The sequence below is a fragment of the Apodemus sylvaticus genome, chromosome 4 (assembly GCF_947179515.1).
Source record: "Apodemus sylvaticus chromosome 4, mApoSyl1.1, whole genome shotgun sequence".
Classification (NCBI taxonomy): domain Eukaryota; kingdom Metazoa; phylum Chordata; class Mammalia; order Rodentia; family Muridae; genus Apodemus; species Apodemus sylvaticus.
The window spans coordinates 140,083,841-140,096,822 of NC_067475.1; the positions used below are offsets into that span (position 1 = coordinate 140,083,841).

At 44.8% G+C, this 12,982-nt stretch overlaps 1 protein-coding gene across 8 annotated transcripts in view; it reads right to left on the bottom strand.

The window, feature by feature from the left end:
- The window catches only part of Phc3 (polyhomeotic homolog 3), a 71,770-nt gene extending 60,893 nt beyond the window's left edge, over positions 1–10,877 (bottom strand). For 3 of the 8 annotated variants that reach the window (XM_052180689.1, XM_052180688.1, XM_052180685.1), the window contains exons 1-3: positions 10,817–10,877; positions 7,307–7,469; positions 2,448–2,603 (exon numbers count right to left, since the gene is read on the bottom strand). In XM_052180689.1, coding sequence (XP_052036649.1) covers positions 2,448–2,603; positions 7,307–7,469; positions 10,817–10,830 — 333 coding nt within the window. In that variant the 5' untranslated portion in view covers positions 10,831–10,877. Of the gene's footprint in view, positions 1–2,447; positions 2,604–7,306; positions 7,470–10,210; positions 10,299–10,816 lie in introns of those variants that run through there. The other 5 variants (XM_052180687.1, XM_052180684.1, XM_052180690.1 and 2 more) reach the window with 3 other exon arrangements.
- Between the last annotated feature and the right edge of the window lie 2,105 nt (positions 10,878–12,982).

Genomic DNA, 12,982 nt, shown 5'->3' on the forward strand with positions numbered 1-12,982 from the left:
CAGACTGTAAAAACAAAAACAATGTTGAGGTTTGGTCTGTTGCTAAGTACTGTAATGCTAAATACTGGCCCCACCAGCCAGCTGCCCCAGGGATAAGGACGTCTTCACTTGCAGACCATGCAGCCTTGCTCCTAAATTAGAAACCTTTGGTTGAATAAAGATGCCTATAGCTGGGCAGAAGAGAGGTAGCAAGGTTTCAGTTCCGAGGGTTGGGGTCAGGAGGCAAGACCAAGAGAGGAGGGGGAAGTGGAGAGAGAAGGGGTAGGTGAATCAGGAAAACACAGCAAAGAGAGCTAGCCAGTTGCAGTAAGAGCGCCCCAGGCAGAATGTGGCACGTCATAGCTCAGGGTCATTGGCAGGGAAGAAGACATAACAGCACAGAGAGTACACTCCTGCCCAAGCTTATCGTAAGTATAAAGATGTCAAGTCTTTTATGGGAACTGGATGAACTAAGGCAGGGTAGAACCCCGATTGAGATTAATTATTACCACAACAAAACAGCTCCCCGCCAGTCTCACTCTGAAGTGGGGCTGCCTACTCCATCAGGAAAATGAAACCAAGCAGGGGAGATGGCTGCGGTAAGAACACTTGCTCTGTAAGCCTGGGCACACGGAGTCTGAATCCCTAGCACTCATATAAAAAGCCATGCACAGCTTCACAGTAAGCCTAGCACTGAAGGACAAAGCTCTGGGAGTGTGGCCTAGCTGTGTCCGGGAGCCTGGGCTCCTGACAGACCCTGTTCTCAGGGCGCTTGGGAGGGAGAGCTGCAGAGAAAGACCATGAAGAAAGACAACAGGCATCCTGCCCTGGCCTGCCATGTGCACACATGGGAACACACAGGCACACACTCAAGTGTAATCACACACAGCACATCAAAACTATCAATAATTTTGTTTTAGAAAAAAAGAAAAGAAAAAGAAGCAAGTTGGTTGAAGTGCACATCTTTAATCCCAGCACTCAGGAGGCAGAGGCAGGCAGATCTCGGAGTTTGAGGCCAGCCTGGTCTACAGAGTGAGTTCAGGACAGCCAGGACTGAAACTTGGGCTATTTCAGCAGCCAGTGGGTTTCCATTGCCTTAAACCATAAACATAACTGTTGCTTAAAATGTTTTTTAATTCTCTATTGAAGTTGGCATATTGGTACACACCTCAAATACCAGAATTTGCAAGGTAGAAACAGGTGAATCCCCATGAGACTGAGGCCAACCTGGCCTAGATAGTGACTTCTAGGCCAGCTAGAGCTAGTAAGACCCTATCTTTCTTCTTTTATTATTTATTTACTTACTTACTTACTTACTTATTTATTTATTTATTTATTTATCTATTTATTTATTATATGTAAGTACACTGTAGATGTCTTCAGACACACCCGAGGGCATTGGATCTCATTACAGATGGTTGTGAGCCACCATGTGATTGCTGGGAATTGAACTCAGGACCTTCGGAAGAGCAGTCAATGCTCTTAACCACTGAGCCATCTCTCCAGCTCCCAGACCCTATCTTTCTTAAGTAAATAAACAACAAACAAATAGTACACTATTGAAAAGAAGCAAGAGCTGGTATCTATAAATAACAGAAATACATTTTTTTTAGGTATTGCAAGTTAAGACTGTTTTATGGTCAGATTTTATGGTCAAAAAACTTTAAACTGTACAATATTAATTAAAAAAAAATTTTTTTTTGGACCTAGGTGTCTCTGTGTAGCCCTGGCTGTCCTGGAACTTACTCTGTAGACCAGGCTGGCCTCGAACTCACAGAGAGCTGTCTGCCTCTGCTTCCTAAGTGCTGGGTTTAAAGACCTGTGCCACCACCACCACTGGGCTGAAAATATTTTATTTTAAACAAAAACATTAATCATAAAATTAAGTTACTGATAGGACTAGTTTCAGATTTTAGAAAGGTATACACACACACACACACACACACCTGTGTGCTGCCATGTGGCCCCTCTAAAATGCAGAAGTTGACAGGTGTAGACAGAATGAATAACTCTACTTCATCTACCACTTGTAATTTTATCTCACTTGATGTTCTTTATGAATATATACTACCTATGGAAGAAAAAAACTTACTTTTGGTTTAAATGATGTAATTCTTATAACCTTAAATATTCGTGTTGAACCTAAAATTTTAGAGACAAAACTACAGCACACGCAGAGCATTTACACTGGAATAAAGAGCAGCAGCCAGCGTATATGCTCGCCTCCCTCCCGGAGAGCTCGCGTGCACCGCCTGTGATCCTCGCCTCAGGGACAGCAAGCACAGGGCTCTGGGGCCCTCGGAGAACACCCACCCACAGGCTTCCCGTGACCCCGGCCACACACCCTGCCCACCGTGTCCACACTGCCTGCCCACCGTGTCCACACCCTGCCCACCATGTCCATACCCCCTGCCCACCGTGTCCACACTCCCTGCCTACCCATCCACACCCCCTGCCCACCGTCTCACCTGGACAGCCGCAAGGCTCTGGAGCTGGGAGCTGCTGAGGTGCTGCTGCTGCAGAGCGGCCGTGTGCAGCATCAGGTGCTGCTGCTGAGCTGCATACATCTGCTGCAGGTACTGCGCCGCCGAGCTGGGGGGGCGGTGCAAGGCCTGCTGAATGACCTGGGACAAGGCAGACAGCCTGTGTCAGACCACCCCTCTGGAGCTGGGGCTTTACGCATGCTAAGCACAGCTCTACCATCTTTTTTTAAAAAAAGACTTTATTTAGTTTATGTATGTTAGTACACTGTAGCTGTCTTCAGACACACCAGAAGAGGGTGCTGGATTCCATTAGAGGTGGTTGTGAGCCACCATGCAGTGGCTGGAATTTGAACTCAGGACCACTGGAACAGCAGTCAGTGCTCTTAACTGCTGAGCCATCTCTCCAGCCCCACTGCTCCACCATCTTAACTCCACAACAACCGTTAACTTAACCATAAACTTTAGTATAAAAAGGAACTATTTAAGTTTTCACTTCTTTAACAGTCAGTGTCATTAAGCTTACTGACAGTTACATATTGCTGCACACCACTAGGATTTTATCATTATATAAAATACACAACATTAATACAAATTAAATTACACAGTTCACTTAAAATAGAACAGGACAAATATGTGAAGAAATCTTAACTTTCATTAGTAGTCAAAAAAAAAAAAAAAACCCTTACCAATTTAGGGATACAGTAACTCACAACTTTTAGATGGACAATGATCCAAAAAATTACTCCTACTAACTAGGAAAATAATCCTTCCTACACTAGTAGTTAAGAAAGTAGTATACAGCTTGGTAGGTATCAGGGGATATCTAAAGAATATTTCTACCATCACCCATTACAAACGGTAATGCAGACAAATGCAACGACCACAAGCCACAAATCTAGCAGCGTAAAGAAGTGGGTTTTAACTTTAAACTGAACTTCAATTTTAAATTTAATATAAATTGCTACAGGTATGCCTAGTGGCTACTGTATTATACAAAGCAGATATAGAGCAATATATTAAGTACCAAATACATCACAAGGTGAAGAAAATCATTTTGAGTAAGATACTATTTAGGAGATAATAAGGCGAGGATATTGGAGATGACTGCTGTCTGGTTTGTCCTTTCTACATATGTCTGAAAGTTCTACAATGAGTATTATATTAAACATTATATAAAGTTGAAGAGGTATTTCTCTTTGAAAATGATTCAATAATTTTTAAATTTCTAAAAAAAATGTGATTTTTGTTTCCCCATAGGAATACTCTTAGTCGTTTTTAAACTGATGCATTTATTTGTGTATTGGTGAACCATGGCGTGCGTGTATGAGGTCAGGGGACAACGTTTAGGGTTGCTTCCCGCCTTCCACCATGTGGGCTCTGGAACCCAGACTCAGATCGCCAGGCTGGAAGACAAATGTGTGTACCCGCTGAGCCACCTTGCCAGCTCCTGGGACTCAGGTGGACTATTTAAAAACTCCTAGAGTTGGGGAGTTAGTTCAGGACTGAGCATGGCTCCAGCACCCAGGTGGCAGCTCACGACTACATGTAACTGCAGTTCCGGGCCACTGGAGGCCATCTTCTGGCCTCTGCAGGCAAGCAGCACACACGTGGTACACATACATAAAGGCAGGAAAAAAACACATTAAAAATATATTAAAAATATAGCGAGAACTGGAGAGCTGGCTCAGCTTTTGAGAATACTTGCTCTTCCAGAGGACCAGGATTCAGTTCCCAGAATCCACATAGCTCACAACCATCCCCAGCTCCAGTTCTAGAGGACTAGACGCCCTCTGCTGGCCTTCATGGACACTGCATTCATTTGTCTCCAAAATAATTTTTTTTCATTGAATATAATCTTCCTTTCAAATTTTAAACCTTTCCAGGTCTCCCCCTCCCTGAAAACCCCCAACCCTTCCTCCCACACCCTGCCTCCAAGTATATGCCCCTCCACCCGACCCACTCCCAATCCCCCCTTTGGTGTAATTTTTAAATAAAATCAAAATTCATTAATTATAGTGAGTAATTTAGTAGATTTAGAATCTGAGCCTAAAGAGAGAGGTCAAGATTTCTAAAAAGGCAACAGAAAAATCTTCCCTCCATTTGTTCAAAACAAGTCCAAGTGCCCCAGAGTGCCGCTGTGACTGCAGCACAGAGCACTGATCCCAGAAGCGCAGCCGAGGCTCACACATTCTAATGAAGCAGGCGTGCAGTGACCGTAAGAAGTCAGGGTGCCAACATAAAGCCATGGGTCCTTTCCTCAAGGGTTCCCTGAGCTACGGTTCACCCTCAAGTGTTCCTATCTCTCTCCAGCTACAGACCGTCCCTGCTGTGAACTCTTCTCTGGTTCCCACCTGATTTCTCACAGCAAAAGACCGTGGAGGGAACACTGAATGGCTCAGAACTGCACCACTCCTCTTTGATCAGATAAATCCACACATGATCTTCTAATTCTGTAACAAATTCTAAAAACCCCATCACAAGCGAATAATGGACTCTAGGCTCTTCTGTCAGTATAGAATTTCCTGTCGGCACTGTCTCCTATTCTCTACCAGACACCCGGCCCTGACATTACAAGCTAAAGGACAATACAGCATTCTTATTTTGTTTCTCTACTGCAACCAGGGTACAGGAAATCCACATAACTACAGAAGAAAGCTGGAAACTTAGAGAACCACTTAAGAGGCTCAATGAGCACAGCTTTGAAAATATTCTAAGTGAGAAAGTCAGTGGCCTGTAAGAACCAGAGTCTGGGCTTCTTATGAGACATGTCGGCACCTGTGGTGTCTCTAAGAACATTACCTTTGTTAGCTTATCCAGCACAAGTGAAGTGGACATAAATGGCGTGGTCAGATACCGTCCTATGTGTACGTGCCTCCTGTGCTTTCAAGCCTGCGTCTCTGCTGAGCTGACAAGTCTGCAGCAGTTCTCCAATGACACAGATCTCACACTGAAGATCCGCCATGGAGAAGCGGAGCCCAGGATGCGTGTAGCACAGAGAGTGAAGAATGCAAAATACCCAGGTTCAGTTCCCAGCACCCACACAGCAGCTCACAACTGTCTGTAACTCCAGTTCCAGGGGATCTGACAACCTCACAAAGGCATAAATGTAAAGCAGAAAAATCGATAAAAAATAAATAATTAAAAAAAACTTTAAAAATGCAGTTACAAGCCTGGAAGTAATGGTGTACATCTTTAAGTCCCAGCACTTGAAATTAAAGGCAGAGGCCGGCAGATCTAAGTTCAAGGCCAGCCTGGTCTAAGAGAAAGATCTAGGACAACCAGGGCTACACAGAAAAATCCTGTTTTAAGAAAACAAAACAAAGCCGGATGGTGGCACGCCTGTAATCCCAGCACTTGGGAGGCAGAGGCAGGCATTTCTGAGTTTGAGGCCAGCCTGGTCTACAGAGTGAGTTCCAGGACAGCCAGGGCTACACAGAGAAACCCTGTCTCGAAAAACCAAGGAAAAAAAAAAAAAAAAAAAAAAAACAACCAAACCAAAAAAAAAACAAAACAAACCAAAGCGCAGTTCTGAGAATCGAGAGTCCTAGAAAAGAAGGTGAGTGGGAAGCACAGGGCAGGAAGAACTCGCAGTGGTTGCTGACAGAGGCTGACGTCAGACGACCTACCAGCAATGCAGGCTCGGAAACATTTAGCTTATGTAAAACACTGGTTGTCCTATTTGTAAAATCCCTACTGTATAGAGGTCATAGAGGATTAAACAAAATCATCTACATAAAGAAAGCACTCATTAAGTGCCTGGCACATCAAAACTGCTCAATGGATCTACTGTCATTTCTAGAGACCTGCAATGTCTCCCACGCAATTCTAGACAACTTCTTTTATTTCTCATAGTAACGGATCAAAGTACACAGTGTTAGCCACATTTTACAGTTTCCTGGGACTCAAGGAGATGATAATGTCTTTCGCCCAAGGGCACCCAGATACTAAGAATGACAGCTGAATCCAAACAAAGAACCCTCGGAGGGCAACACTCACGTCTTTCTAACACAGTGCTGGATTGTCTCTATTGGTATAGAGTTCAACTAAATCAATTTTACTTTTTCAACTAAGTGACTATGCTAAAAATCTTTCAAACTATTCACTACCGCAAGAGGCTGTAGAACCTTCCTGCACACTGTTCTTACACCACATGAATGTGAAATTTTTTCTGTAAATTTATATGTTGCAGTCAAATATAAAGTAAGTCAGAAAAGCAACTATTTTAAATATCCCACCAGTAATATCTTCACTCATTTTTGGTTTTTTTTTTAAATATTTATTTATTATTATATGTAAATACACTGTAGCTGTCTTCAGACACACCAGAAGAGGGTGTCAGATCTCATTATGGATGGTTGTGAGCCAACATGTGGTTGCTGGGATTTGAACTCAGGACCTTCGGAAGAGATAGCTCAGCTCTTAACTGCTGAGCCATCTCTCCAGCCCCAATATCTTCACTCTTATAGATATATTTAGAGACATTCAACTATAATTTTTCTGACATATAGTCTTATAAGCTTCCTGTTAACAAATACAAGCCTTCTGAATAGTACAATTATTAAATAACTTTACTGGCTTTTCAAAGAGTAATGCTTTCTTTCTTTTACTTGATTTTTCCCAGTGCTAGCAATTAAACACAGACTAGCAAACACTCAACCCACTGGGCTCCATCCCCAGCCTGAACTTTTACAATCCTTTTACTATCCAAGGATACGAATCAACACATACAGCTGACTTGGGCACAAAACAAGCAGTATGCCATCTTTGGCCTTAGCACGTGTGTGTGTGTGTGTGTGTGTGTGTGTGTGTGTCTGTCTGTCTGTCTGTCTGTCTGTCTGAGGTACCTGGACAGCATGTCGGTCTGATCCGCTGTAGACGGAGATCTGCGGCTGCTGCATTCGGGAGGAGGATGTGGTGATGGTGGTGGTGGTGGTGCTGCTGGCTGTTGTTGACACAGACGTTCCAGAGCTCGGTTCACTATCCATAGCTGTGCTGTGGTCCTTAAATCTGGTAGATAACACAAACTATCAGTACTAGGAAAAACCACCGTCTATGAGCTTTGATGAATAGTCACTACAAAGAAATGATTAATTAAGAGCCTAAATTTCTAGGAAGACCTCAATAAAATAAAGCGAGCACTCAATCAGCAAACAGACGAGAAATATACGTCCCTTAAATACAGAATATTTGATAGTTACTCTCTGTTAAACTGAATTCAAATGACTCAGAACAGTAACTGAGATGAAGGCTAGATTGACGTTTATGTTTGCATTATTGAAAAGGGACAGATTTGAGTGATGTGGGAGTGGACGTGGGGTCCTATCCCTACCAAGAAGCTGTCTGCAGCTGACGCCCATTGCCAATGGGGAAAATCTACTTTCTCCAATGGAGTCTCACTGGGTAGATATAGCAACCCACATTCGGGCAGCTCCCACACTTAGAGTTAGCCAACACAAGATGAACTCAATAGTCTTTCTGGGGACTTTCTGCTTCATTTTGCTTTGTTTCTGACAATTTTTGTCTAGAATTAATCTTTTGCTTATTTATTTGGATTTATTGTTTTTAATGGGGTTTTCATGGGGAGGCATTTCTTGGATTCTCTTTTTCTCTCTTTCTTTCTTTTTTTTCTTTCTTTCTTCCTTTTTTCTCCAAGACAGGGTTTCTCTGTGTAGCCCTGGCTGTCCTGGAGCATGCTCTATAGGCCAGGCTGGCCTCAAACTCAGAGATCTGCCTGCCTCTGCCTTCTGAGATTAAAAGTGTGGGCCACCATCACCAGCACTAAGGGCTTTCTGGAGTTTTGTTTTTGGTTTTTATGTTTATTTGTTTAAAGAAAAAAAGAGAGAAAGGGGACTTGAAGTTGGGCAGGTAGGGAAGTGGGGAGAATCTAGGAAAAACTGTGGGAGGAAAAAATATAACCAAAATATGTTGTATGAAAAAACTTTTTTTCAATAAAAAAGACAAATTTGAAACCCAAAGATAAAGTAGTGAGAGACTATTAAAGGGCTGGGGCCTAAGCATTATCAGAGTTCTTTGCTTATTTTTGTGTTCTCGGGTATATGGAGGGAGGAGTGGGTGTGTGCATGCACCTGTGTGCCCTGCATATGGGGAATTACAGACAGTTCTGAACTACCATGTGGGTGCAGGGACTTGAAGCCAGGTCCTTTGCAAGAACAAATGCACCTAACTGCTGAGCCATCTCTCCACCCCTCAAAGTCATTCTTAGAAGATTCGTAAGGACTAGCTTCCTTCCTAGTTCAACTGTAGCTGCCGTACAGTTATTTAAAACGTCTCAGTAAACCTGGCATGGTGGCACATACATCCTAGCACTTGCAGAAGGTCATCCTTGACTACATTTTAAGTGAGAGGCCAGCCTGGGCTACACAACACCCTTGTTTCTTTAAAAAACAAAACAAACAAACAAAAAAAACAATTAATTAAAATATCCTAACAGCATGTTAGTGGGGCTGAAGAGACGGTTCAAACGGTTAAGAGCACTGGCTGTTCTTGCAGAGGACATGAGTTTGATGCCCAGCACCCACACTGGCTTCCAAGGGACTGAGCTCACACACCATGGCAATAACACACACACATATATGCAGCTACCTATACATAACAAATTTTAATATTTTTCAATTCTCAGTAGCTCTTATTAGACTACACCATTGTCCTTACTAACTCTAGTAACAGAAGTTTAGCTTAATGACAGATTATTCCACTTAAGGAAATAAAGTAGCAAAGAAAAGCAACTTCTTACATCTTTACAAAATCTCTTTTCTTTCCCACAGAAAATTGCTCTAAAATTTGGGGGTGTGGAATATAACGTATTCAGTTTCCAATGTACAACCAATCAAGTACATTTTTGTACCAAACTTTCTAATCTTTTCCCTCCAATATTATGATCTTCTGTCATTTATGTTGTGGTACAAATTTTTAGCCACTAAGAGATCTATACTTTAATAAAGTCAAGCCTCTAAGGTCAATTCTAAGGGCTTCCATGCTGTTACAAACTAAAACCACAGTAACTGACACCCCGGGCCAGAAACCCACATGAGAATTTACTAGTTTCCTCCTTCCTTGTCTGTCTTTTTCTCCTGAGAAATAAGAGCTGAACCAACTGACATTGCCACCTTTGACAAGACGGTAACAAGAACATTTACTTGTCTTTCTTCAAAAACAAAAAGGATATCAATAGCTCAGGTGAGCCTCAAGGAGACTCAGGAGTGTCCAGCCCAGCACACCTGTACTAACATCTCCAATTTACAAGGGAGAAAGGTGAAAGGAAAAACAGATGGGACTGCTAACTTCTTTTAGTAGAAGCTGAATCATACATTTTTAGACTTTTCTGCTGTTCTCTTCATTTCCTTCCAAGCAGCAAACCACAGAATTATCATATGCTACCTGCTCAATAGTACACACAATCAGCAGTAAGGTAAAACCTCGATGAAACAAACTACTGCGTGTCGTAACACTTTCGCACCGTGTACCAGCGACATCCAAGACACCACCATAAACCCTGGTCTTTCAAAGTCTCAGTCTGCTCAGCTGTGCTCCGGGCGAAGACAAGTGGTTCCGACTAACCAAAAATGGTCAGAGAACCTAGACATTAATTCTTAAACATTGGCCCAGTGCAACTGCCCAAACCATCGCTTTACATTTCGAGGCCTGGTACAAAAGAGCACTTTCGGGGAGTGCAGGGCCTGGGCACGGACGCACTCGCCGCGTTCAGCTCCCGCACGCCAGAGGCCTACCCGGGAACCTGAAGTTTCCTGTCGCTAACTGAGCGTAGCATCACAGCGCCACCCAAGAATGCGGCCCTCCAGGGAGGGAGGGAGGGAGGGAGGGAGGCTCGCCGCGGCAGCCCGAGCCCGGAGGGGGACTGCGAGGAGAGGCCGCAGGGAAGCCTCGGCTTGAGGGCCGCAGCCGCTGTCCGGACGCCTCCCCGCCGCACGGACGGACGGACGGACGGCTACCGGCCCACAGGAGCCAGCGCGGAGGCCTGGCAGCGCCTGCCCAGACCGACACACCTCGGCGGGGCCCGCGCCTGCAGTGACAGCCCCGGCCGAGCGCCGCAGGGCTCGCGTCCCGGGAGAGCCCGGAGGTCCGGGTCCCCCGGGCAGCTGCGCGCTTAGGACCACGCAGCCCCGGGACCGGAGCGCGCAGCACGCACTCCCGAGGGAGGCTGGCTGGACCTGCCATCCTCCTCCCACAGCCGGGTTCCTCCACCACGCCGTGGCTCCCGCCTCTCCTCGGCCCTGCAGTGCCAGCCTCGGAGCCCTAAGAGCTCCCTCGGGGGAACGTGTCGCAGCCCTCGCTAGTCCCCCGGTTACGACATCAGTCACCAGCAAGTCACTCACTCCGCTTCCGCCATCTTCTCTCCTCCATCACTAACACGGGGTGCGCATGCGCCTCCTCTTCCCCCTGCAAGACCGGAGGGGCGGGGTCTGGGGGGGGGTCCCCTGAGGTCACGTGAGGCCAGCGACTGCCAGGCTCGCCCGGACCTCAGCTCTCTGTTTCTCTGTGCGGTGGCCTGTGTTTCTCCAAGTGGTCCTTTCCACACACACGCTCTATTTCTATGGCTCCGAATCTTTGTCTTAGCCCGGGGTCTGCGACAAAAACAGAAAAAGTTCTGCTTAGCGCTGGAAATGTAGAAGTTGCTAGAATTCTTTTAAAAGCGTGCACCAAGTCTTAGGTTCAATACCCATTACAGTATAATCCAGGCGTGGCTGGGCCCTTGAAAGTGTAGGCAGGAGAATAAAAATTCAAAGTCATCCCAGGCTACGTAATGTAAAACCAAAACAGGAGCGACATTGTTATTAAGTCCCCATACCTTACAAGAGGGGAAGTTTGTTTCCTAAGTGTAAGGTATCCTAAAAACCATGGTTTTCAACATATGCTGAATTTGTAACCCCATGATGTATACCTACTCCTTTGCCATGCTAAATTCCTGAACACCAGACTCCCCTTCCACACGGTGTATTCTTACCCTTGTATACCTCACAGACACCCTTGAACCCTGAGTCCCTGACTCTTCTGTCCTGGTGCTAACAGACAATGATCTCAACAGCTGTTATCTATCAACCCTAACCCTTCCCCCACAAAAGAGACCTCAAAAGCCAGTGAGGGGCTGCTCTCTGAAATCCCAGCTTGGGTAAGAAAACCTTTAGCCAGTCTAAATAAAGCTTGCTTAAATGTCCCACACACGCTCCTCAGTTCTAACAGAAACTTTAAGACTAGCCTGGGATATGTAAGACTGTCTTTCAAAAAAAAGAAAAAGCAAAGAAAACAAAAACTGACTACAACTGTAAAACATTAAAGATATATATCCAAAATAGTATTTTTGGTTTGGGGGTTTTTTTTGTTGTTGTTGTTGTTTCGTTTTGGTTTGGGTTTTGGTTTTGGTTTTATTGGATTTGGTTTTTTCCGAGACAGGGTTTCTCTGTGTAGCCCTGGCTGTCCTGGAATTCACTCTGTAGACCAGGCTAGCCTCAAACTCAGAAATCTGCCTACCTCTGCCTCCCAGAGTGCTGGGATTACAGGCGTGCACCACCACCACCTGGCTCCAAAATAGTCTTAATCTGAAGAGTGAATTTTGTAGACATCCATACACAGTATGACTTTTCTTGATAGACCCAAGAAGTAAGTAAATCTCTGAGGCTCTTGAAGGAAAAAGAAGCATCATATCTCCCATTTCCTGACATGAAGTACACTAATCTCATGTCTTAGGGTTCCTTTGCCGTGGTTAAACACCATGCACAGAGCAGGTTATGGAGGAAAGGGGTTATTTGGCTTATGTTTCTACATCACAGTTCTTCATCAAAGGAAGTTAGAACAGGAGCTCAAGCAGGGCAGGAACCTGGAGACAGAAGCTGAGGCAGAGGGCACAGAGGGATGCTGCGTACTGACTAGGACAGTCTGCTTTCTTGTAGAGCCCAGGGCCACCAACCCAGGGCTAGCCCCAACCACAATGGACTGGGCCTGCCTGCAGGGATCACCAGTTAAGAAAATGCCTCACAGGCTTGCCTACAAGCTGATGTTTTATACACACACACACACACACATATATATATGGAGACATTTTCTCAGTTGGGGCTCCCTCCTCTCAAATGACTTTAGCCTTGTGTCACGTTGACATAAAAGTAGACAGTACAGCTGACCCCTTGGCAATTTGACACAGAAACACATCACTACTAAGCCACAACTTCTCCTTTCTTTCCCATCCCCGAGATCACACACAAAGACATCACAATATAAAACATTTTATGAACTTAAACAGTCCCATGGCCTTTAAAACTCAAATATCTACAAATCCAGTCTCTTTAAAACACCCAATCTCTTTTAAAATCCAAAGTCTTTTCAAATCAACTGTCTCTCAAACTGTGGGCTCCTATAAAAAAATCAGAAATAAGCCAGGCAGTGGTGGCGCACGCCTGTAATCCCAGCACTCTGGGGGGCAGAGGCAGGCAGATTTCTGAGTTCGAGGCCAGCCTGGTCTACAGAGTGAGTTCCAGGACAGCCAGGGC